At 36.0% G+C, this 25,344-nt stretch overlaps 1 protein-coding gene across 3 annotated transcripts in view; it reads left to right on the top strand.

The window, feature by feature from the left end:
• Positions 1 to 25,344, top strand: part of ARHGAP24 (Rho GTPase activating protein 24) — a 508,913-nt gene that overhangs the window by 196,840 nt on the left and 286,729 nt on the right. Inside the window, exon 1 of one of the 3 annotated variants that reach the window (XM_045079403.1) lies at positions 12,903 to 13,290. The exons of the other annotated variants lie outside the window; for them this stretch is intronic. Coding sequence (XP_044935338.1) covers positions 13,270 to 13,290 — 21 coding nt within the window. The 5' untranslated portion in view covers positions 12,903 to 13,269. Of the gene's footprint in view, positions 1 to 12,902; positions 13,291 to 25,344 lie in introns of those variants that run through there. 3 annotated transcript variants of the gene reach the window in all.

The following is a 25,344-nucleotide window of genomic DNA, read 5'->3' as shown; positions in this document are numbered from 1 at the left end:
TTGGACTAGGTATCCTGGATTATTTGAAAACATTTTGAAGTTGTTTTAGTTTGTAATATTAAAACACATTACCTTGTTAAGTATATTTTAATGTGATTTTAAGTAAGCATAACATGAGATCTACTCTCAAGTTTTGAAGTGTACATTATTGTTAACTATGTGTACAATGTTGTATGGTTGATCTCTAGAGCTTTCTCATTTTGCATAGCCTGAGACTCTATACCCATTAAACAGCAATCTCCATTTCACCTCCCTATAACTTCTGGAAATGACTGTTATACTTTCTGCTTCTATGAGTTTTATTACTTTAGATACCTCATATAAGTTAAATCACATAGTATTTATTCTCCTACGACTGGCTTATTTTACTTACCATAATGTCCTCGAGGTTCATCCATGTTGTAGTAGAGATGAGAATTCCCTTCCTTTTTAAGGCTGAATAATATCCATCCCACTGTTTGTATGTACCACATTTTCTTTATCCATTTATTTGTCAATGGACATTTAGATTGTTTTCACCCCTTGGCTGTTACAAGTAATACTTCAGTGAACATGCATTTGTGAATATATCCCTGAGGCCTTGTTTTCAACTCTTATGGTATGATTGGTAGTTCTACCTTTAATTTTTTGGGAGCCTGTATACCATTTTTCATAGTAACTATACCATTTTCCATCCCAACCAACAATGCACAAGAGTTCTGGTTTCTCCACACCCCTTCCCATACTTGTTATTTTTTTCTTTTTTTAAATAGTGACCATCCTCAGAGGTATGGGGTGTTAGGAGGTGATAGCTCATTGTGGCTATAATTTCTGCTTCTCTGATGATTAGTGATAAAACATAATGCACTTTAATGTTTTAAAAAATTTTAATTATGTCCAGAGAATAAATCCTATATAGTATGATATTTAGAAATCTCTGCTGTCTGAGTCATTTATTCTGTGATATGAGAAATGGGCTTGTGCTTAAAACTGAATGGCCTTATGGTTTGTCTCCCTCCCAATCCCATCTTGTTTATCAAAAATAAAAAATTAAAAAAAAAAACAAAACAAAACTGAATGGCCTTCTCAGCTTGCCTCCTGTGCTGTAGAAGATGGAGAAACACAGGTCTCATTTCATTTTGTGCTTCTTACTGGTTTCTGGTACCAAGGTCAATGCTGTAATATTTTAGTTTTTGCTACAGCAGCAGCTGAATTCCTGGAGGTATTTTAGGTTTCTATTATCTATCTCTGCATAGTAAACTACTCCCAAATTTAGGGGCTTAAACTAACAACCATTTCACTATATCTCATGATGTCGTGGGTCAGAAATTTGGGCATGGTTTGACTGAACAATTCTTTTGCTGCAATTGGCAGCAAGTGAGGTCACGTGGTGGTATTTTTCGGTGGGATAGCTGGTCTCCTGGGTTTGGGACAGCTCTGCTCACCTTGGTGCCGACAGCTGGGCTCAGTCATGGCTATTGACTGGAGCACTTACATATGAGCTCTCTAGCATAACTGTCTTGGGATAGCTGTAGATTTTTGTAGAGAATCAGGGCTTGCAGAAAGTGTCCCAACAGATGGCCCTGTCCACAGACATTGACACAGATTCAAAGCAGTCATAGAGCTCACCTGTGTTTAAGGGAAAGGCCAAGCACTTCATGCCTTGATGGGAAAAATGTCAAAGAATTTGTACCCATGTTTAATACACCACATATGGTATAAGAAATAATAATGAGTCAGTAAGGAATAAAGGAAATAGAGAAAATATCATTAGAGAAAAATACACTATGATTTATTTTGTTTCTGAAGTTCCACATATGAGTGAAATCATATGGTATTTGCCTTTAATTGACTTATTTGGCTTAAGAAACAAAACAAAACAAATGAGCAAAGGAACAAAGAAAGAGAGAGGCAAACCAAGAAACAGACTCTTAACTATGGAGAACAAATGGATGCTTACCAGAGGGGTTAAATAGGTGGTGGGGTTTAAGGAGTACTATTGTGACAAGTACCAGGTGTTGTACAGAGGTGTTGGTTCACTGTGGTGTACACCTGAAACAAATATCACAATGCATATTAATTAACTGGAATTTAAATAAAGTCTTTAAAAAAAGAAAAATACACTCTCAGATTACAATCTGAAAATGTATTAAATTCAGAGTGTGAAGTAAATACGTCCTATTATTAAACCTTTTTTTGGTAGCAAACATGCATAAATTTAGGAACTTTACTTGTATTTTTTCAGAGCAAGTCACAACAAAGAATGGTTTGTCAGGAAAATTGAGCCCCTGATGATGGCTTGTATTGATAAGACTCTTTTTTTTCTTTTTTTTTTTTTTTAAGGTTTATTTATTTATTTGAGAGAGAGAGAGAGAACAAGCATGGAGGGGGTGGGGTTGGGAGATGCAGAAACAGGCTTCCCACTAGGCAGGGAGCATGACATGGGGCTCCATCCCAGGACCCGAGATCATGACCTGAGCTAAAGGCAGATGCTTAACCAACTGAGACACCCAGGGACCCCTACCGATGTGACTCTTCATGAGCCAAATTAACTTCTAGAGAGGTCTAGTTTTAGAAAAGTTTAATCAGAATATCTTGCCTGGGTGGCTCGGTGGGTTGAGCCTCTGCCTTTGGCTCGGGTCATGATCTCAGGGTCCTGGGATCGAGTCCCCCATCGGGCTCTCTGCTCGGTGGGGAGCCTGCTTCCTCCTCTCTCTCTCTCTGCTTGCCTCTCTGCCTACTTGTGATCTCTGTCAAATAAATAAAATCTTAAAAAAAAAAAAGAATACCTTGCAACCATATTTATATAGAGCAATGGGTATGAGAGAGATGCTTTCCTATTTCTCTTTATGAAGAATGCCCTGCGTACATTAAACAAGTCCCAAAGCCTAGTTGGTTATTAAAAAGGAAAGCCTAATTTATGAGGTCCAGATGTACTTGTGAAACTTGAACATAACTCTGTTCCCTAGTATCCTAAACTATAAGGCTTCACTGTTGTGGGGAGTACCTTAAAGGAAGAGGATAAGATTTTCACTAAAATTATTGTATCAGTCAATTAGTCTTCTCTGCATCAGACATTTGACTAACAGTTACAGGCATTGCAAATATACTCAGAGAGATTTCCACCGGAAACTAGGCCTAAGAACCCTGTCCTCATGTAGAAATCTTTCCATTAACCTTTTTGAATCTTTATCAGGTGTTGCCCCTTGTCAATGTAGAGACAGGATTGGTAGGAAAGATCATATATTCATCAGCTTCTAGAAAAACTTCCCAGTCTCCAATTAGATAGATGGGTGATAGATAAATAGGTAGATAGATAAATCATTTGATAATTTCAATTAAAATTTTTGTTTAGGAAGACATTAGTAGAAAGAAGTTTTGAAATTTCTCAGAGGGAAATTTGGGAAACAGATTAGACTAGTGCAGTAGTTGATTTATTTATCTGTTTATTTATACATAGCTTTGGCTTTTCTTTAAGTCCTGGGAAACTGCAGGATTGCTCGAATAGGAGAGATTCAGCATAACATTAATGCAGGAAGGACTTGCACATCAACCAGCTGGTGTAGGAAGACAGGGACTCGCAGTCAGGCTGACAGTGGCGCGTACGTAGAGAACCTCACCAAGTCTGCTGTCAGCCAGACTTAAGCTGGGGCAGATCAGCAGCTTCATCCGTCTTTCTCACCATGGTATGCCAGGTGCTAGAGCAGTTTTTTAAATGGAAATTTTATTATCATTATTGAAGATTCTAGAACTACTGGTATTAACTTTTATAATCTGTAAAGGCCTAAAAAATGTTTGTACTGTTTGTATACACGGTGAAAATTTTTCTTGGCCTTCAAGAAACTTGGTCACTGACTCTCTTTCTAGCTCTCTCACCATATTGTGCATGTGTGTGTGTGTGTGTGTGCATGTGTGTGTGTGTGTGTATGTGTGTGTGTGTGTGTATTGTACATAGCAAATACATAGACCCATAAATACAGTTACATATACATAAGTTCACATTTTTCCATTTAGTTTTAGCCTTCTAGCTTCAGGGAGGATGTTAGCCAAGTGTATGTAAGTATTAGAGAGTTGTCTTTCTTTTTTAATTATATGGATGGGTCTTCATGTCAATATTATAATGCAGTTACGGTTCTTGTCTTAAACAAATCTCCTCAAGTAACAAAAAAGCCCCATGTATCATACATGGAGTGGTCCAGTTTTATACAAGTTATTAAAAGTAAATAACTGAATGCAAATGCAATGTTTAACTCAATTAGGGAAGCCACAGTGAATGTGAAGGTAGAAAAGATATGCCCAATACTCTAAGGTATATTTTAAGCCCAAACTACAGGTTTCTATTTGGGATTTTAACTGAAGAATTTAATCCCCAGACATCATCTGTACTGCGAATTCTGAATATTATATATGTAGTCTTTAGCTTATTCTGAAATTATTATTATTATTATTATTTTTATTGTGAAAAGTGAAGTGGAAAATATTTTATCTCCTACCTTTATCTATCCCTATGTAAAAAATTAAGAGATGCTGATACAAGAACTGTGCTAGTTTGCTGCCACTCTCAAAAAACCACAGCTCACATTCTCTTGGGCCATGGAATATGCAACAGAAGGGATAAGCTTTATCTTCACCTGAGATGTTTGCCTGTGACATGGACAAAGGGAGGGTTTAGCTACTTTCTGGTTCATTTATCCCCTTGAAAGAGGTTTAACACTAAATCTTATTACCATAGCATGAACAGAACACCCAGTTAACATAGATGGAAAAAAAATCTCATTTAAGGTATCTCTTTATAAACTGTTAGCCTTCTATTTTGAGCTAAAACCCATGTCATAAAAAGTGTGGCTATTAGTGAAGGATTTGTGCTCTATTTGATAGTCACTGATCCTGAAATATTGAAATTAATATGTTAAAATTCTGAAGCTAAGTAAATCACACCGAAGTCGTTTGATGGGTGATAACAGCAGGAAGCCAAATCAATTAGAGATTGATGTTTTCAAATTAACTACTATTAGTTAATATTCATTAGAGTAAATCTATTTAATTTCCTTTTAATCAGTTTTATCCGAAAGGGAGCAAATTAATTGATGTAATATGTTATGCAGTGTTTGTTAATTCCTACCTCCCGCCCCCAATGCATATGGTACTCAAAAGCAAATACAGTTCCATAGAGAAAATGCACTGATCAAGTATAACTTGAATTTATTTTCCTGAAGGAAATATATTGACAAAGTTACAAATAATTTAAGGCAACCAAAGAAATGGTCAGTTTCCTAGTCATCTATGTTGAGCCATACACAGATAAAACACACTATAACATTTTGAAGAGGGACTAACATTTCCAGATGTTAGGGTGATGGAAATTTTCAGGTTGTGAGTGATAGATCTCATTTAGGGACCAACAGCTTTTTATTATTATTGAGCTGAGTCCTAAAATGTCTCATATTTAAATTCCTTAAAGAGTATATATATTGAATGTATTTATTTCATGCTCCTTCATCATCAGTTTTTATTAGAGTGTAACATTCAGATTGGTAACCTAAGTAGTAGGAAGGAAATTTATTTAAACAACATTTTACCATTAGATAAGGAAAAGGTAGTTGTGTATCCAAGAAATATCAACCTTGTTTGTTTGTTTGTTTGTTTAGTAAGGGAGGGAGAGCAGAGGGAAAGAGAGAATCTTAAGCAGGCTCCATATCAGCACAGAGCCCCACGCGAGACTTGATCTCACAACCCTGAGCTCATGACTGGAGCCAAAATCAACAGTCAGATGATTAAACAACTGAGCCACCCAGGTGCCACCAAAATATCAGTATTATTTAGACTGTGATAAACAGAGTATTTTAGTGAATCATCTTAGATTCACAGTTTATTTCCTTCCTGTTGCTGACGTATTTCCATTTCCACCTTTATTTTTTTTAATTAATTTTTTATTTCTTATAAACATATATTTTTATCCCCAGGGGTACAGGTCTGTGAATCACAGGTTTACACACTTCACAGCACTCACCAAAGCACATACCCTCCCCAATGTCCATAATCCCACCCCCTTCTCCCAAACCCCCTCCCCCCAGCAACCCTCAGTTTGTTTTGTGAGATTAAGAGTCACTTATGGTTTGTCTCCCTCCCAATCCCATCTTGTTTCATTGATTCTTCTCCTACCCACTTAAGCCCCCATGTTGCATCACCACTTCCTCATATCAGGGAGATCATATGATAGTTGTCTTTCTCTGCTTATTTCGCTAAGCACGATACGCTCTAGTTCCATCCACGTTGTCGCAAATGGCAAGATTTCATTTCTTTTGATGGCTGCATAGTATTCCATTGTGTATATATACCACATCTTCTTGATCCATTTCCACCTTTAATGCCTGTAAAGCTTTGTGTTAATTTAAGTTGGCTATCCTTATATATGTTTTTTAGAATTTTGCATTAAATGGCAATTTTGTTTGCTGGAAAGTATTCACTGATACCATGTGTGCAAGTACCTTATTTCTCAAGCAGATTCTTTCAACTTAACTCACAACTGGACTGCGCTTGTTGTGAATAAGAGTACCCAACAAATCAACCCCATGGCTAAGGCAGGGGCTGCTCTTTCAGCTGGATGAAAGCAGGGGTTTCCAGAGTTCCTGCTTGACTTTTATGAGAGGGCACCATGCAGAAATAAGGAGTCAAGCAGAACATTTATCAAGTTATTGCAAACTCCCCCCGACTCCATCTTGCCAATGGAAAAAGAAGCAGTGAAAGGGATCAGCATTGACAGGAGAGTTTTCCTTGTCGGATGTAGTTGGAGTGCAGTTTGGAGATAGCTGAGGATGATAATATCAACGGATAATGAATATGCTGCAATGGAAAGTGTAAGAAAAATCCCCTCTGAGTTGTAGATGATCATTGGAAGAAAAATCATGGCCAACTAGTGAGAAATGATTTAGTTTTATGTTGTTTTCCAACTCAGTTATTCAACTGGAGTGCATTTATGCTATTAACAAACATTTAATTGTTATTACATATAGAGGAAACTTCTTTGTTCTTACCATTGGGCGACACTCTAGATTATGAAGTCCTTACCATTGGGTGATTCTAGATTATGAAGAATCACATAATTCTGTTTCTGCACTCAAGAAGCTTAATGATCTAGTTGTGTACAGAAAAAAAAAATGACATGCATGAAACCAGTGAATATTACTTAAAATAACACAACACACTGCTAATGCAGTAAGTTCAGTCATATGGTAAATAGCAAATAGGATAATATAAACATATGAATATGTTTTATAAGAGAGGATAGCAAATGAGATAAAATGGAAATCAGGATGGTTTGGTTTCTGAGGAAAGGAATAGTGAAGAAGATAGACTGAGATTTAAGATTGGGTCAAATGGTTGAAAACAAAAGCTGACAGTAAGGTCATTGCCATTGAGTGAAGAGCAAGACTAAAGTACAGAATGTTGACATGGAAATGCTCTGGGTGCGGGGAGAAAAGGGTGGGGCAAGAAAAAAAAGGAAGGGTGCTCTGACCAGAGAGTAAGTAACTAAAATTGAAGTTGGGAGACCGCAATTTGGAAAAATCTGTAAAACTTGGTAGAAATGCTGGGTCTTTTAAAAAATATATATTTTAATCTTAACATATTTCCTTAGTCAAACATACACTATTATTTATTAAGCAAGAGGCATGTGTCTGACCACAGTGTGAGGAACATAAAAGTGGAAAGGGAAGCTTACCAGCAGTATCTACATTCCTGTGCATTCACTAAAAGTTGGTAATGGATCTGCCCATTGTGACAATATATAAGAAAACTCAATTATTTTCAGATTTACAGGTATGTCAACATTTTTATCACTCTGGGACTTCGATTCTTACCAGAGAATCTTCATATGGACACATAGAGGGTTAGTAGGGTTTCTATTTCTATGGCCACCTGAGGAGGAAAGAGGGCATCCAGGAAACCATGCATATGAATTTTGGTGGGACACAAATAATCAGTCCACAACAAGTAGATCTTTTTGGTGGCCTCTTCCCATTCCCCACCTCATCCATTCTTTGCTTTCTCCCTTTCTAACTTATCCTTTGGCTGGTAGGGTAAAAGGTTTGAATGAGAGGCTAGGGCAGGATACACCACTTCAATCTGGGCACTTCCTCATTAACTCTCTTTCTAGATACACAGAAGGGAATCAAACAAATTTTTATTTTAAATTTCACTTTTCCAAGAGGCATATCCACACCACTCTATTTAATCCTTAACCTGATACCTTCCCCTACCTCTCAGTAACTGCTGATATCACTCTATTTTTTAAATTTTTCTCCATAGTTATTAGCATCTTCTAAGATACTACATAATGTGCTTATTATATATACTGTTTATTGTCTGCCTCCTGTAATTAAATATAAGATTCACCCCAACAAGGATCTTTATTTTGCTCACTGATATATCCAAAATAGATAGAATGGTGCGTGGCCTATCGTAGGCATTCAGTATACATTGCTGAATGAATAAATGCACAATTACTAAATTAGCTAGATGAAAAGGATGTATTTATCAACCATTAATAATTTTAACAAAAGACTGCATAAACTGAATTAAGATTTCAAAACTCAGATCTAGCAATGATTTCTACTTTCTTAAGAGATCATCCGGTAGAAGTAATATGTGGATGTATGCGGTTGTATTTTGAAGAGAGAGCCAACAGGAGTTGCTCATGCCCTGAGTGTGGGTGTGAAAGAAGGAAAACAAGGACAAATTCAAGATTTTTGGCTGATTAAAGGATAGAATTAACACCAACTGAGAGAGGCAGGAGTATCGGTAGAGCAGGTTTGTTGATGGTGTGGATGGTGATTGGAGATGAGGAGGTTAGTTCTGGTCATATTGAGTTTAAGATGTGTATCAGTCAGATATCTGGGTGGAGACAAAGTATTAACATGTGAATATTAAGTTAAAGGTAAAAGCTCAGACTTTTATCCTTAAGATTCATGCAAATTTGTATTGATTTCATCTGAAAACTCACTCCTATTATTGTCAGTTTGATTTGAAGTGAACTATGCATGTATGTTTAAGATACCAGTGATGAAAACAAAGGAAAATCAGTCTCTTTGTTTTTGAGGGGTACCTTGTGTAAACGTTTCCATTTTATGGTTTCTCTTCCAGCAGCAAAAGAAAAAGAAAATATCTCCTTCTGATTATTTCAAACTATTTTTGGATTATTTCAAATTATTTTATGCGCATTTAATTTGCAATATTTATTCCTTGAGAATTTTTCACACCCTTCTCCCCAAAATTGACTAAGTAGGTCTTGAAAAGGAGGAAATACTTCATTGTAAGACATAAAGTGAATACCTTTTGGGTATTTTATTAGCTTGTCTCTATGATAACAAGAGTTTTACAGTTTTATAGAAAGAGGAGCTAAGACTGTAACCACTTCTGCTAATTCTTCCTCCTTCGAGTACTTCTATTTCTTCTTCTAGATGGCCACACAAGACTTGAAATCTCTTTATCTTCATGGCCAAGGTATCTATCTGTTGTATTCATTGCCTAATAGCCACGAGGTACTTTACTTTTTTGTTGTTTTTGTTGTTTGCATCTTTCAAAAAGAGTTGTACCTTATGCATGACTGCATCCTGTGTAAAATAAATAACATCAATAAATCAAGAATTGGGAACAGCTGTCATAAAAGGAAAAGTCTGTTCTTATATTTCAGATCTGATCTGATTTTGGTTGACTGCAGTTTTCTCTTTTTAAGATTAAGAATTCCTTGGGTGGTCCTGACAGATGTTCAGGAAACTTGTAAACTCTCACATTAGCACAAACTGTAGAGTTAGGGACATCGAGATCCATCTAGAGACATGAACACACATGTGTGTACTGTATGTATTTGTATAATAAAATGAGGAGTCCAGCTGACTAAAAACATGTGGTATGTGGATTCACTAAAATTCTTTTTTGAAAGCTGATCATTCAAACCATCTGCAGTGTGGTCAGATCACACGTCCTTCATGTCTTGTCTGAGAGAACAAAATAACCAGAGATTTGGATCCAGTTCCAGTCTAGAGAAGGCTGTTCAAAAGTCATCAGCCCCATGGTAAATATTTATTTTTTTTTTGAAAGGTTATAGCATCTGTACTCCACTCTAGTCAGCCTTTGAATATGTATGTCTCTCTTTTTCTTTTTCTCTGGTTATAACATATATGTGCATGAAATACGCACACCCATATGGAATGAAGCTTCTCTCTGTATGACTGTTATGTAAGTGCATACCAATAAGATGAGGGAAGAGGAGGAACTTAAAAAGGGAAGTATACTCTCGTGTTTTGGTAAAAAGGCACAGTGAAAGAGAGAAGTGAAACTAGACTTTAAAAAAAAATCGACCCTTTTTTTTTGGCTAAGAGAAACAGATGTACATTTTATTTACACAGATGCAGCTTTCTTAAAATTAGAATAATACGTACATTCAAATGATTACTTCAGGTTACTTCCTAGCATCATAATAAATACAGGTCAACCTTGCCAAAAATTAATAATTCATTAATATCCATTTTAATAGTATATATTTCTTAAATGGATTTTTAACTGAAATACTTCAACTTCCAATACCATGTTAGTGTTTTTATAGATTTTAAATTAATATAGGAAAAATATATTTTTAAGACAGTGAAAATAACTATACTGTTCCTTTCAGTTTGATCATTTTTTTCTTACACAAATCATTAATGAGTTATTCAGTATAATGCAAAAACTAGAAAGATGTGTTTATATTTTGTTTTGCCTTGGGGGTTTATGAATTTTGATATTCTATAATTGAGATTGTTTTGAGAATACATGACTAGATTTGTTAAGATTAAATTCATGTTTAATTTACAGCATCATTTTTACTCAGCTTTGAACATTAAACCTCAGATGTCGTTAAGTGAAAATGTAGATTGGGCTTACTGTGATGTTTTTTATGTGTGTGTTGAAGTTCTAGGATCTTCATGGCATACCCACCCAGTTTTGTTAACCTGGATAATTAACCTGTGGGTAAGCAGAAGCAAAATTTTAACTTCTTACAAGGGATCCCTGGAGGTCATTATTTGGGTCTGAAAAATATAAGATATGTTCAGAACAGTGAGGGAGAAGACCTTTGTTGGCTCTCTGTAAGGTTGGTTGTGTACATCAAAAGCTGCCAGAGACCATCACAGAGACCCACGTGAAAGGAAAGGTCACATGCAGGAAAGGACAGAAAAGAAACCTGTATATTGATGGGATGAAGGAGAAAAATGAGTATAACGAACTAAAGGTCCAACCAAGATTATGCATGAGACAGTTGAGTCATTATTGGCAAAAATTAGGCTAGAAAGGAGATTTTTATCTTTCACTTATGTTAAAAACAGATCCTTTCAAGCTAGTGAAAATAGAGTAATTAAGATGAACATTGCCTGGCCACCAAGAGCCAGAGTCCTATAAGAAACATTCATTTTTTTCAACTCATCTATTCAATAATTTACTCAGTCCACAAATACTATGAGTACCCACTATCTGAAAGATACTTCTGTTTTCTCTGCATGGAGTATGATAAATATTGTGGAGAAGCTTGCAAAAATGCATAACACACGTAACTCCTGCCTCAGAGCCTTTTACTCAGATGAGAAAAAGTACAACAGGAATTGGGCATTTGTGTAGGAGAAATTTGCGAAATTACTTCTTGGTGCAAGGGTAGATCATTCTGACTGGAGCGATGCATAGAGAGGATACTCCACGATCAGGAGTTTGGGTGGGCGGGGTGAGATCATGGATGGGCCAGAACATGGCGGTGTGGATGGAGCAAAGTTCGGGCTGAGTTGGCAGCAGTGGGAAACCCTCCAGCCTGCAGAGCATCAGTGACACTGCATTTATTAAATGTCAGGTTTACTGAGATATAATTTACATATAGTTACATTAATTACCACTGCAACAATGTATAGAATAGTTACATAACCCCTTGGAAAAATTCCCCTGTGTCCTTTCTTAGTCTCTTCTTTTCTCATGCTCAGCTCCTGGTCACAAATGACAATGGTTTTCTCCCTGTAGCTTTTCTTTTCCAAGTAAGGTATAAAGGCAATCTATAGCTTGTGGCCTTTGAGCCTGGCTGCTTTCATTACATATAACTTGAAATTCACCCTTGCTGTTCCATGTTTTCTGCAGCTCCTTCCTTTTCATGGCTGAGTAGTACTCAATGTATGGAGGCATCGTCCCTTGTTTACCCATTCTGCTGCTGAGGGACATTTGGGCTATATCCAGTTTGGGGGTAATTCTGAGTAGAACCACTATATACATTTGCATACTCATTTCTAACATTGCTCTGTACTGTATCTTCTTTCCACCTTTGCAGCCTCCAACTTTGAGTCAATAAAAACCACATCTTCAAGTTCAGATTTTAAGAAATGTGAATGAGAATGTGTTAGATTGTTAATTTCAAACCTCTTATTTATAAGTTAACATCTTTTGGTGACTGTGAGAAGAAATCTTTTTTAAGATACCTAAAGAATAGAGACCATTTGAAAAATACAAGAAAATAAGACAGTAATAGGACAGTTTGGGCAATAATTAAAAGTAACTTTTGCCAAATGGACCGTCACATACTCACTAGGAACAAAAACAATGTAAATCAGAACACCTGTTAGCAAAATTTTAGAGCTCTTTTGGTTGAATTATGTTGCCCAGATATAGACGCAATAGTGCAGCATTTCTAAAAATCAGTGTTTTTTGTGTACTTTCCATGTGCAGGCATTGTGTCAGGCTGTCAACAGTTCTATGAGTCGATTGCTAGAATGATCTCTGTCTTATAGATGGAGAGATTGAGGCACAGAGCGGTTTATAAACTTGCCCAAGACTGAACTAAAAGGAAGCAAAGCTTATATGTAAACAAAGTTGGTGTGACTCCAGAACTCATACTCTTAACTTCTACTCGGTGGCATTTCTTGTGAGGTGTTGCATTTGGGGGCACAGTGCTTTAATAGTTAGAGTGACAAACATGCTTGTTTGTCTCAGAGCAGACTGTCTGGATGATGAGGTGTTTGGACCTTATGTTTCCAAATAGATGACCGAAATATGAATAGGAAGGAGAGACTTAACGTGGGCATGGTAACTATGTTCAGGGATGTTGAGAACCAGAGGGCATTGTCAGGCAGCGATTTTGAAGGAGGGTGGGAATGGGGCAGAAATTCCCAAGACAGGTTTCAGCTGGGTGTGAAGTGGAACTTGGAAACGACCAGAGGCTACCATTATGGAATGAACTTTCTCTAAGGGTAGTAAGTGCCTTTTCACTGGAACGTTCAACCGAAGATGAATGAAAACAGAATCCAGGTATTTTGGAGAAGAATGGACTGGGTAACTTTAAAATACTTTCCAGCTCTAAGATTGTGTGATTTGTAGATGTAAAATCAGTTGTGGGGACAAATTATCTCTCAAAATTCCATTAGAAAAAGTCTTTTCTGATAATAATAATGATGATGATGATGAAAAAGTCTTTCCTTGTTCAACTACAAATCTGTTAAATACCGTATCTGTTGAGGTGGGTACATTTTAAAGACAATTTAGCAAAACATATTTTTCTTGATTACTAAATAGAAATGGCTGAATATACTGTGAAAATTTCTACTTAAAAAATACTAACATGAATTCCATCTTGCTTACTAAAATTTACCTGTCATAATGAAGAACTTTAATATAGAGTCCACTTAAATTCAACATTTTTCTATGACCAAAAGTCATTAACTTATTTTAAAAATTGAGTGAAAACAGATTTCTACTAGACAAGAAACATATTTCAGTGAAACATGGGCTGTTCAAAAGGTATATTTTTGAGATATATTATATGAGTGCCTTTTTTTTTTTTTTTTAATTCGGTTTTGTTTCCTAATACCACTGCTAGACATCTTTGCCAGGAAATATTTCTTTTACCAGTGCTCATGGGTAAATAAAATGAAAAAATATAGTTGATGTGCTTTTTTATTATTCTTATCAAAGAAATTTGGAGCAATTCCTTGTGCTTTCTGAATTAGTATTCTACTTTGACAATCTAAGAGATAACTGTTACCCAGTTACCTTTTATTTTTACTAAGTCTAGAAGATTTCCATTAAGATTCTTAATTGATACTTAGTTATAATAATCGTAGAATGCAACTAGACTTTAAATTTAGATTTTAGGTTTCCTCAGCAAGAACTGGATGAACAACAGTGATACTCTATAGGTTTTTATTTTTCATTAAAAATAGTAATGGTTAAAAATAGTTTCTGCCCGGGGCACCTGGGTGGCTCAGTGGGTTAAAGCCTCTGCCTTTGGCTCAGGTCATGATCTCAGGGTCCTGGGATCGAGCCCCGCATTGGGCTCTCTGCTCAGCAGGGACCCTGCTTCCTCCTCTTGTCTGCCTGCCTCTGCCTACTTGTGATCTCTGTGAAATAAAAATCTTTAAAAAAAAATAGCTTCTGCCCTTTGGACACATATGTAGCACATAAGCTGTATTTTCTTGGGAAGAAAAAAAAGGAAAACCTAATTGACATTAGAGTGTTGGACTGTTTATTGTCCCACCCAAATATGAGGTCACTGATGTCTCTGGTACAAAAAATGAAGGTTAATTATCTCAACCTGGAATGAAAAGGGAACCAGCATGACTATTGCACCCTGAATTCTGAATGTTCAAAGAGCATCTGATTTATGTCATAAATAGCTTATTTTTATATTTCTTTTTTAGAATAGAAAGGAAGTAACAGGCTTTCCCCACCCCACCCCAATCTCCATCTGCTTGTTGTTAATAGGGGGCATAATGGTCTGAGTGAGCTAAGGAAATTGTTCAGAATTCTGCTTAGTTCTAGGTCAGAGTCTTGCTGGTTTTCATTTCCTAATTTGCCAAAGAAAATCTCTTTGCAAAATGAACATGAAAACGCATATATCTATCTAGCTCAAACCTTGTTTATTCTTCAACGTATGTTATTATGAGTAATCTTGTGTGTGTGTGTGAGATTACTTTTCAACACATAGTGTTCTATTAGGTTGTAAATACCAATAATAATAATAATAATAATAATAATAATAATAGATAACATTTACTGAGTGCTAAAACTATCCTGTACCAAAGAATTACCAAACTAGACTTAGATAAAAAAAAAAAAATCCTAATTATGGCAACTATTTACCCCTAACCATATATAAGGTATTATGCTCAACACTGAACATGTATTATTTTGTTTAAAACTCTAAACAACGTTCTATGGAAGGCTCTCTTTTTTTAGTTCCATTTTACTAAAGAGGAAACAGAGATAAAAATATTCATAATAATTTTCTCAAAGTCATATATCTAGGATGAAGTTAGAGTTTAAAATCAGCTCTTTAAAAAAATAAAAAATAAAAAAAATAAAACCAGTTCATCAGAATCTCTAGCCTGTGCTCTCACTTTACTGTCTTTCTCTACTTAAGATAATCCTAATGAATGCATATTTTCCTCCTCTTCCCTTCCAGACCCTTACATCATGGTGCCTTTATGTTGGAAAAGAGACTAAACCTTGGGAGGTCAAAGGGCACCCACTACTGGAATCCTCTTTCTAACAACCTCACTAAATAAAGTCTCAAGTCATATCTGAATTCTTCTGATAACAGGGAGCTCAATTCATCTAAAACACCCAGTTTTATCCTTTAATGTCTGTAATCATTAGACAACATGAGTTATCTTGGGAGAATAAAAGGAAAAGTATTGTATTTTTAATGTTTAGCAGTCTACAAATTTTACATCCCTTATTTATTTTAATCTCCAAATTATCCTTTATGTTAGTTTGAGTATGTACTATATTATAATTATCCCTATTTTATAAGTGATGAAACTCACCAAAAAAATTAGGTGGCTTCATTCAACTTTTGTCAGTACCTTTAATATGCCCAATACCTCCTTAACTACTGGGGATAGAGAAGTAAATAAAAGCTCTGCTCTTGAGGGCTTCAGAGACCATAGCACACTAGGGGCTCAGATCCTTTCAGTGACACTACTCTGCTTCCTTTCTTAGCAATGAATTGTCATCATTAGAAAAATTCAAGTAGTACCCATTCTGATAGTATAGTATAGTTTCCCAAGGGTTTCAGAGCTCTTGTAAGATGGTGGTGTTCTCTAAGCACTTGTAGAAAAAATATCCCTGGAGAATGCTTTACACACACACACATACACATACACACACACACACACACACACATTTATATCTACATGCATACACACATGTGTAGGCACACGCACACCACTCACAGCTTTGTCTAGAATTATGTGCTTATCATTTGTAGCTTTGTAGCTTAAGGACATCTTTTTTCAACCATACAAATGGGAAGAGATAGAGAAAGCATGTTTTAGAACCAAGTTTGGAAGTATCTCACTTTTGCCCATTTACTACAGGAAAGAACCCAGTCACATCATCTCACCAGAGTGACCAGGAAATGAAAGCTCCTGGTGTGCTCAGGAAGGAAATGCAATGGCTGTGTAAATATAGTACTGGCTATGTTTCACTTAGATTTAAGAATTAACTATTAATAGTATAACAGATTACAGGAGGAAAAAATCTGTTTATTTCTATAGATACAAAAGATGTGAGTAAAATTTAACTTCTATTCATGATATTGAAAAAAAAAAAGCAATTCTTGGCAAACTAAATTATAAAGAGCATCTTATTAAAAACCTCTAGCAGGTGCACCTAGGTGGCTCAGTTAAGCATCTGCCTTCTGCTTAGATCATGATCCCACAGTCCTGGGATCAAGCGCCACATTTAGCAACCTGTTCAGCAGGAAGCCTGCTTCTTCCTCTCCCTCTGCCTGTAGCTTCCCCTGCTTTTGCCCCCCCCCCCTCTCTCTCTTTCTCTCTGTCAAATAAATAAATAAAATATATATATTTTTTTTGAGAAACAGAAAACTGTAGCAGTCATCAAAGTTAGTAATGGCACATTGAAAGCTTCTTCTTAATACCTGGACTTAGTTAAGAATATATGCTATCATTACTTCAATTCACCATCTTATTATTGGGTCCTTGTCAGCAAACATTAAGATAAAAGAAATTGTTTAGGATTAGAAAAGAAGATATACAACTGTCCTTATTTATAGACAATATGTGTGCCTAGAAACCCCTCAAATATTTTACAGATAAGAGTTTAACAAGATTGATGTATACAAAATCTACATACATTTTCATACCCTAGCAGTAAACAATTCAAAAACATTTTAAATGCCATTTTAAAAAGCATCAAAATATACAAGATATATATATACTACATATAAAATATATAATAGCATATGTACAATTAAAATTTGTATATGTGCATATATAAAATATATGAATGAAAATTATTTGTGGAAAGACATTTAAAATCCTATATTCATGGAGAGATGTAACATGTTTATGGATTGGAAGTCTTAATCCTATAAAGTTTCCATTAATACTATAAAAGGTTTCATATTGTAAGAAGGAAATTGATCTATGGATTCAATGCAGTGCCAATAAATATCCTAACAGGATATTTTGGAGGGAGGTGTTGTAAGGAGGTTCTAACTTTATAGGCAAGTACAAAGAGCAAAGAATAGATAGAGCATTTCTGATGAAGGAGAATGAAATAAGACTTATGAGGCTATAATAATTAATATAATTCATGTAATAGTTAATATAGTCTATTACTCATGTAAGGACAGACAAACTGACCAATAGGACAGAATAACACAGATCCTCACATATATCAAAAGTAATTTCGTAACAGAGCTAGTAGAGAGAGGAAGATCAGTTGGGAAAGAAGAGACTTCTCAGTAAATGGTTCTGGGATTATTGTTCCTATTTCTACTGAATCATTACCAGCAGCAAGTAAAAACACTCTATTATATCCTCCCCTAAAACAAAAGAGGACAAAACACGAACACCTTGGGACCTGCATTTATCCTGCTACTAATCATTTGCCTGATCCCTGTCACACGAAAACTTTGGGAGAAGTTCTCTGTAATAAGTATCTCTACCTTCTCGTCGAAGGTTCTCTCTTCAGCCCACTGGAGTAAGACTTGCTTTTCTACCACTCCCTTGAGATTACCCAGTATCTTCCTTGGGGCCAAGTCTGTGTGTCAGTGTTCTAGTCATGCTCTCAATTGATTGCTTCCAGCACTTAACACAGATGATCATTTCTTGTACTGCTTTCTTACAGGAACTTTTCGCATCCGGCGCTTGCCCCTTCTTCTTCCCTGACCCCTCCTCAGCCTTCCTTCTGCCCCCCCCCTCCACTCTAGTCCCCCTAAATCTAGACACGCTCTGAAGATCTTCCCTTAGCCTCCTATCTTTATTAGGTTACACATTCTCCCTGGATTACCTGAACAAATTTTGTGATTTCAGATGCGATTTATAGTTAGAGGACTCTCAAAAGTCTATCTCCAGCTTGAATATGTCTCTGGAACTTGAGGCTCATATATCTAACCTCCTACCTATCATTTTCTTGTGTGTCTAGTGGACACTTTATACTTAATACGGCCTATACCAAACTCCTGATTTTCCCCCAAATTCTGTTTCTTCACTACTCTATCTTCCCCATCATAGTATATGAGATCTCTCAGCACTCCAGTGCTGACACATCTCTAGGCTTCTTTCCACTCTTTCCTTGAGCCCCACACCCAACACATTACCAACTCCTGTTTACCTCCAGAACATAATTGAAATAATCACACCTTTCTTTTTCTCAATGGCTACCAATCTTCTTTATCCAGAACTAGCCTAGCCTCCTGCTTCTTCTCTTGTATAATATATTTTCTATTCAATAGTCAGAGTGTTCTTTCAAAAATGCAAATCAGTGAAACAGTGATGGGGATTAAGGAGTCTGCTTGTCATGATGAGCGTTGGGTGATGTATGAAAGTGTTCAATCACTGCTGTACACCTGAAACTAAATAACACTGTATGTTAATTATATTGAATTAAAATTAAAAAAATAAAAATAAAAATCAGGTGATACTGTGCTCAAAGCCCTCCAATGGCCTCTCATTGCACTTAGAGTAAAAATACACTTAGGGCGCCTGGGTGGTTCAGTGGGTTAAGCCTCTGCCTTCAGCTCAGGTCATGATCTTCGGGTCCTGGGATCGAGCCCCACATTGGGCTCTCTGCTCAGTGGAGAGCCTGCTTCCTCCTCTCTCTCTCTGCCTGCCTCTCTGCCTACTTGTGATCTTTGTCTGTCAAATAAATAAATACAATCTTTGAAAAAAAAAATACAAACACTTAAACTTGGTTTATAAAGCAGGGTCTGAGCTCCCTGGCCTTCCTCTCAGACATCAACATTCTCCTCTTCATCTTCACATGAATGGGCTTTTCTCAGCCTTTAGATCACAGCTAAAATGTCACCTGCTCAGAAAGGCCTTTTTTGAATAGTCGTTCCAAAGTAGCCCCCCACACACTTTCAAACACACAACCTGCTTTTAATTACAACCCAGCACTTTACATTATCCAATTATTCCCTTATGTTTTAAATTTCATTTATAAATGAACAGATACATGTATGTCTTCCTGTATTAAAATGTAAGCTTCATGAGAACAGGAATATTGCCTGCTTTCTATGATGCTGAAGCTTTACTCAAAACATTTTCTGACTCAGGGAAGAAATGCAATAAAAATTCATGTTGCATGATTATATATTTGTCATGATATCTGGCCTTGCTGGATATTTATGTTTTGTTACAGTGCCTTTGTTACAGCTTTCTTTAGTCTAGGAAATCAATGCATGTTAAAATAGCAACCAGAACAATAGCAACAACCCAAAACCTACTTAATGTATTTTAGAAGTGGGGAAATTGTTGTATTAATTTTAACTGTTGTAAACTAGGTTTTAATTGGATTACCACATTAATTGTGTCTGGTTGATCTGACAGGCATGGTAAAAATGCATATTTAGAATTGAAACACTTTGCTTCTTAATCATAGCAGTCAATTTGATGTTTTTAAGGCAGAGAAAGAAGTCGATGATACTTGAGTAGCTTGAGGCAGGAGCCAGGAACAAACATAATGTGTTCTATCAAGTGAGAGCAACTATAAAATCAATGGAACTTTTGAGATTAAAAATACTAGACCAATGCATCCAAAACTTTAGTCACTGATACTTTCCTCTGAGTTCATTTTGCTGAGCAAGAAGAGTAGCTATTCGCCAAGGAAGGCCAAATTTAAATTTAAAATAAAAATATTCCTACACATACACACATCATTAAAGAAACTTAAATATGAAACAAAAACTTTTTATCCTCCCTAAAATCTTTTTAAATGTGCCAAGGCTCATACTCATTGCAGATTCTCAGTTCCAAGTTGCCTCAGTGTATCCAGACTAATATAGAGCCCACTGGCTCTATCTTCAATACTATGATTGAAGTAATTCAAAATAGCTTTTTACGCAAAAGAGTTATTTTTTCATATTAAAAAAGTAATATTCTCACAATGTGGAAATTCTGGAGAAAAAAGTAAAAAGGATATTTTAAAAATTTAACAGTATAGAGAAATACATTAATAGTTTATTATTATATTTTTGTTTTAAATATTATTTGCATTTTACTTTTGCATATTATTTTCATTTTAAATTTATTTTATGAATAGATAAAACATTCATATGATTTCAGAATCAAAACTGTACAGTTTACATTGAGAAATCTTACTTTGCATCTATTCTTCCCACCGCAATACACACACACTCATTCCGTATGGGTAACTAACCACTTTGATTAGTTTCATGTGTATTCTTACCATGATTTTTCTATGTGAATAAAGGCAAACATAGGGGCGCCTGGGCGGCTCAGTGGGTTAAGCCGCTGCCTTCGGCTCAGGTCATGATCTCAGGGCCCTGGGATCGAGCCCCGCATCAGGCTCTCTGCTCAGCAGGGAGCCTGCTTCCTCCTCTCTGCCTGCCTCTCTGCCTGCTTGTGATCTCTCTCTGTCAAATAAAATCTTAAAAAAAAAAAGAGCAAACATAAATATATGTTCTTAGTATCATCTCTTTCTTATTGAAATATAGCATTCTGAATGCTTATTTCTAAACAAACTATATTTTTCTCTGTATAGTATATATGTATATATTATTTTCTCTGTATATGTATGTAGCTATATAGATATAGCTCTGTAGAGAGCTAATATACAAATTTTCTGATAGGTATAGATTATTTTATTCTTGTGGCTGCATAATACTCCATTAGGCAGATACATCATAGTTTATTAAATCAATTTTGCATTAATGAACACCTCAGTTGTTTCCTGTTCTGCTGTTTGTAATGCAAAGAACCTTGCAAATATGACATTTCTTATCTTTCTGAGTGTGATAAATATCACCAAAGTAATTTCTATAAGAATTTTACTATTTTTCCCTCCTACCACCTCCTGCCATGAGAGAGCTGCTTTCTTTCTTTTTTTTTTTTAAATAGGTTTTATTTATTATGAGAGTGAGTTAGAGAGAGAGAGTGAGCACAAATGGGGAGGGGAAGGAGCAGAGGGAGAGGGAGAAGCAGACTCCCCACTGAGCGGGGAGCCCCAAGCAGGGTTTGATTGCAGAATCCTCAGATCATAACCCAGGACCCTGAGATCATAGCCTGAGCCAAAGGCAGATGCTTAACCAACTGCGCCACCCAAGCACCCCAAGAATGCTGCTTTCTTAACCAATAGAAAATGTAGTCAAATTCTTGTAATTCTGCAAAAACATATTATCTTTACACAAGTAAATGTTACACTGCATATGCAATTTCAACACCAAATTTTAAGGATTATATTGAACATAATTGACTGTAGTTCAAAGTAGAAAAAAGCCAAGAAAAGTAGGTGTCCCATAAGTCAAAGGAGATTCTTTTTTAAGTTCAGTTTCAAAAGCAAGTATGATTAGGTTGCCATCTTCCTGCTGAAGACATTTTTCTTCCAATTTTCCAGTTTTAAAATTTAAATATATGGAAAGTTATTTAACTATAAAACAATTATACTTGTTTACATACTTTGTTTAAAAAATTAGCAAAATCTTTGTATTCAGCATTTTGGGACTCTAGGTTTACCTATTATAGAGTTTCTTGCAAGGATGAACCACATTTTTTCCACTTTATTTTTACTTATTTTTTAAAAGATTTTATTTATTTATTTGAGAGAGAGCACACACACGCAGGAGGGGAGAGGAAAAAGGAGGAAGAGAATCAGACGCCCCCACTGAGCAGGGAGACCTTCTTAGGACTCAATCCCAGGATCCCAGGATCATGACCCGAGCTGAGGGCAGACACTTAACCGACTGAGCCACCCAGGTGCCCTCTACTTTATTTTTAAACTCACAAAGTGTTTATTAGTTATTTAAGATAAAATGTTAAATGGGACTATTTTAATTATCATCAATATTCTTGTCCATTGAAAATGGCTTATTGGACCCTTCTTTTTAGGGGTTCCAGATTTCCCCATAAGAGATATTATATAGCTATGTTTTTGCTTTCCATCTTTCTGTTTCATAATGAGACATAAGCTCCAAAAGAATTCTGTTTTCGGTTTTCTCCTACTGCCATCGACCTCATTTGAAACTGTTGGCATTTACTACCTCCTGAACAGCTGACATTTCTTTTTCTGGTTGAGAAATAATAAATGTTGTAAAACGGTGTATATTATTGGACACAAAACACAAAGTCAAGATCCCAGTAATTAATTGAGAAAGGTTAGCAATTAAACCCCGTCTTCTCCAAATAAAGACTCTTAACCTTGCCACAGATACTCTGTTCTGGGTTTCCAAAAACATGAAGGTAGCTCCAATCAGTTCCTCGTATTGAGAGTAAAAGGTGGGTTAAGGAGGGATTTCTGTGGCTACTATCTAATTTCAGTACTTTGTACACTGTGGACTCGCTCCCAAAATGCTCAGCTAATTAAAGGCTGGCCATCACTTACCAACATTTGAGAATTAGCGGTGAACTTTTTTAAAAAACCTCAGCTTTTTATGGCTTCTCACAAGGGATCATTGGAAGCTTTGTTTCATACTATGTTTTGTATGTATTAATTTATAGATGTTAATTTCCTTTGACTGCTGTAACAAATTCCCATAAATTTGATAGCTTAAAACAACAGAAATTTATTCTCTCACAGTTCTGGACTCAAAAGTCTGAAATCAAGTCATAGAGGCAGGGCCAGACTTCTTTCAGAGGCTCTAGGAGTGAACTCTTGCAGCTTTTGGTGACTGATGCCATTTTTCTGGCTTGTGACGGGGTCCTTACAGTCTTTGCATCTGTTTCCACATTGCCCCCTATGTGATTATCATATCTGCCTCTTTTATTTTATTTTAGTATTTCTTTATTTGAGAGAGAGGTTGTGGGGAGGCAGCAGGGGAGGGTGTTACAGAGGGAGACGCAGTAAGAATTTCAAGCCCACTCTGCCCTGAGCAGGGAGCGGGAGCTCTAGGCACGGATCAATCTCATGACCCTGAGATCATGACCTGAGAGGAAACCCAGAGTCTGCTGCGCAACTGACTACACCATCCAGGCACAGCATATGTGCCTCTTTTTAAGGATATTCATGATTGGATTTAAGGCCCAACCAGATAATCTAGGATAGTTCTCTGTCAGGATTCTTAACGTAATTACATCTAGGAGACCCTTTCTTTTCCTGACAAGATTACATTTACAGTTTCTAGGAATTAGTACCTGCTATCTTTGGGTGGCCATTATTCAGAGTACTATATTATATTTAGACATGTTCTTGAACTGTCTTCCACGTCCTTACTGCAAAGCAGAAATTTAACATTAAGATTCCAAATGACCCTCTCCAACCCTGTCTTCTCCTGTCATTTGTCTTTGTTTTAAAAATATACTTGTATTTTTTTCTTGTTATTCAAGTAAAATCTGTTCACTGTTTTAAAATTATTTTAAAAATAGAAAAAAGTAAATAAATATAAAAATAATGTGGCCTGAATATGACTGAATAGTCAAAGATAACCACTATTAACATCTCCATTTTTTTCCCTAAGCATTTATATCCTCAGCATACTAAATATGTATTTGATGAAAAAACAAGCAAGTGAACTAATACATTGCATTGTAGCTTTATATCATATAAAGGACGTGGAGCTTGAACTTCAGGGAGGTCAGGCAGCATCTCTGTACCTTATCAGCTGCATGCTACTAAATCTATTTCTGCCTCTATATTCCTGGTATGAAATGGATAGTTCTAATTGTACCACCACAGAGGGTTTTTTAGAAGATTTGGAGAAGAGGACTGGCACATAAGTCTCAGTAGATATTAGGTGTAAGATACAAGATGGGTAAAGGAGATTTTACTCCAAAGGTAGTAATTGTTGGGGGATGGATTTTGTGCCAACATTTGAATTTTTTTTCTTCCAATTATAATCTTTCAAAAATGGCATGGAACACCATATGAAAATTAGTGAGATATTTTGGCTGAACTCTGGATGACCGTCATTTTGGAAAGGGATTCATGTATTTGATAAGCATGAGGATGGTCATTTCTAAGGTCTCTCCCAATTTTGAGAGTCCCATATTCCTAATCTGTTTTCCTCCTGTTTTCAAGGAATTTTTCCATTTTCCAATAAATCAAAAACATGTAGATGAGTAGGAGTGATCTAAATGTAGCCATGTTTCCAGGGTGAATGTTCAGGCAGGAGGACTCCATTGGGGAATAAATTTATGTATTTCTGTTTTGTCTAGAAGGGGTGTTCACATGGCTCCTTGTGTCTGAGAAGAAAGGGTTAAAAGCTTTTAAATGAATTATATCAAAATACATTACATATTTCTTTCCCTCACAATTAATGCACAATTAGCCTCCTAGGATCTGAACATGTATAATAATATGAAGCAAATGCTGCTTTAAATGAAAATGAACCCAGAATGACAATGCTTCTCAAGTGCTAAAGCAGCAGTTCATATAAAGTAGCAACATGAGACGTATATATAGATAATTTATTTCTATTTATTCTGTAATTAATTATAAAATAGTCTCATGCTATTATGTTTGTCACGGCTAATTTAAATAATTTGGAAATATCACATCTGTTACTGTGAGGAAAAACATACATTCTACAAGGTACCCAGCTTTGTGAGTACTGTGCTATTTTCTCTATAAGGCAATTTATACCAATGCTTGGGTCAGTGTTCCCCAAAGAGTTTCCATATCAAAATTACTTTGATACTTTTGATTACTACAAAATTTACTCTAAAAATGTATGGATCTGCAAGTCTCCCCTTAACTTCCTTCCCAGCGGCATTCCAGGAATTGGTGTAACTAATTTCAGAGACTAAAAAGAAACTTAATAACTCTTCATGAAACTGTTTCAATCTGCTTTAAATAGCAGTAATTGATGAGAAATAGGAACATAAATTGGGTCACTAATCAAAGATAAAGTCCTTAAAGCAGCTTGTATTCATCTAGTCATCC

The sequence above is a fragment of the Mustela putorius genome, unplaced genomic scaffold (genome assembly GCF_011764305.1).
Source record: "Mustela putorius furo isolate JIRA1106 unplaced genomic scaffold, ASM1176430v1.1 tig00000382_pilon_pilon_pilon, whole genome shotgun sequence".
Lineage (NCBI taxonomy): Eukaryota > Metazoa > Chordata > Mammalia > Carnivora > Mustelidae > Mustela > Mustela putorius.
Note: the sequence above shows the minus strand (reverse complement) of the source record. Positions and strands in the feature narration are given on the sequence as shown.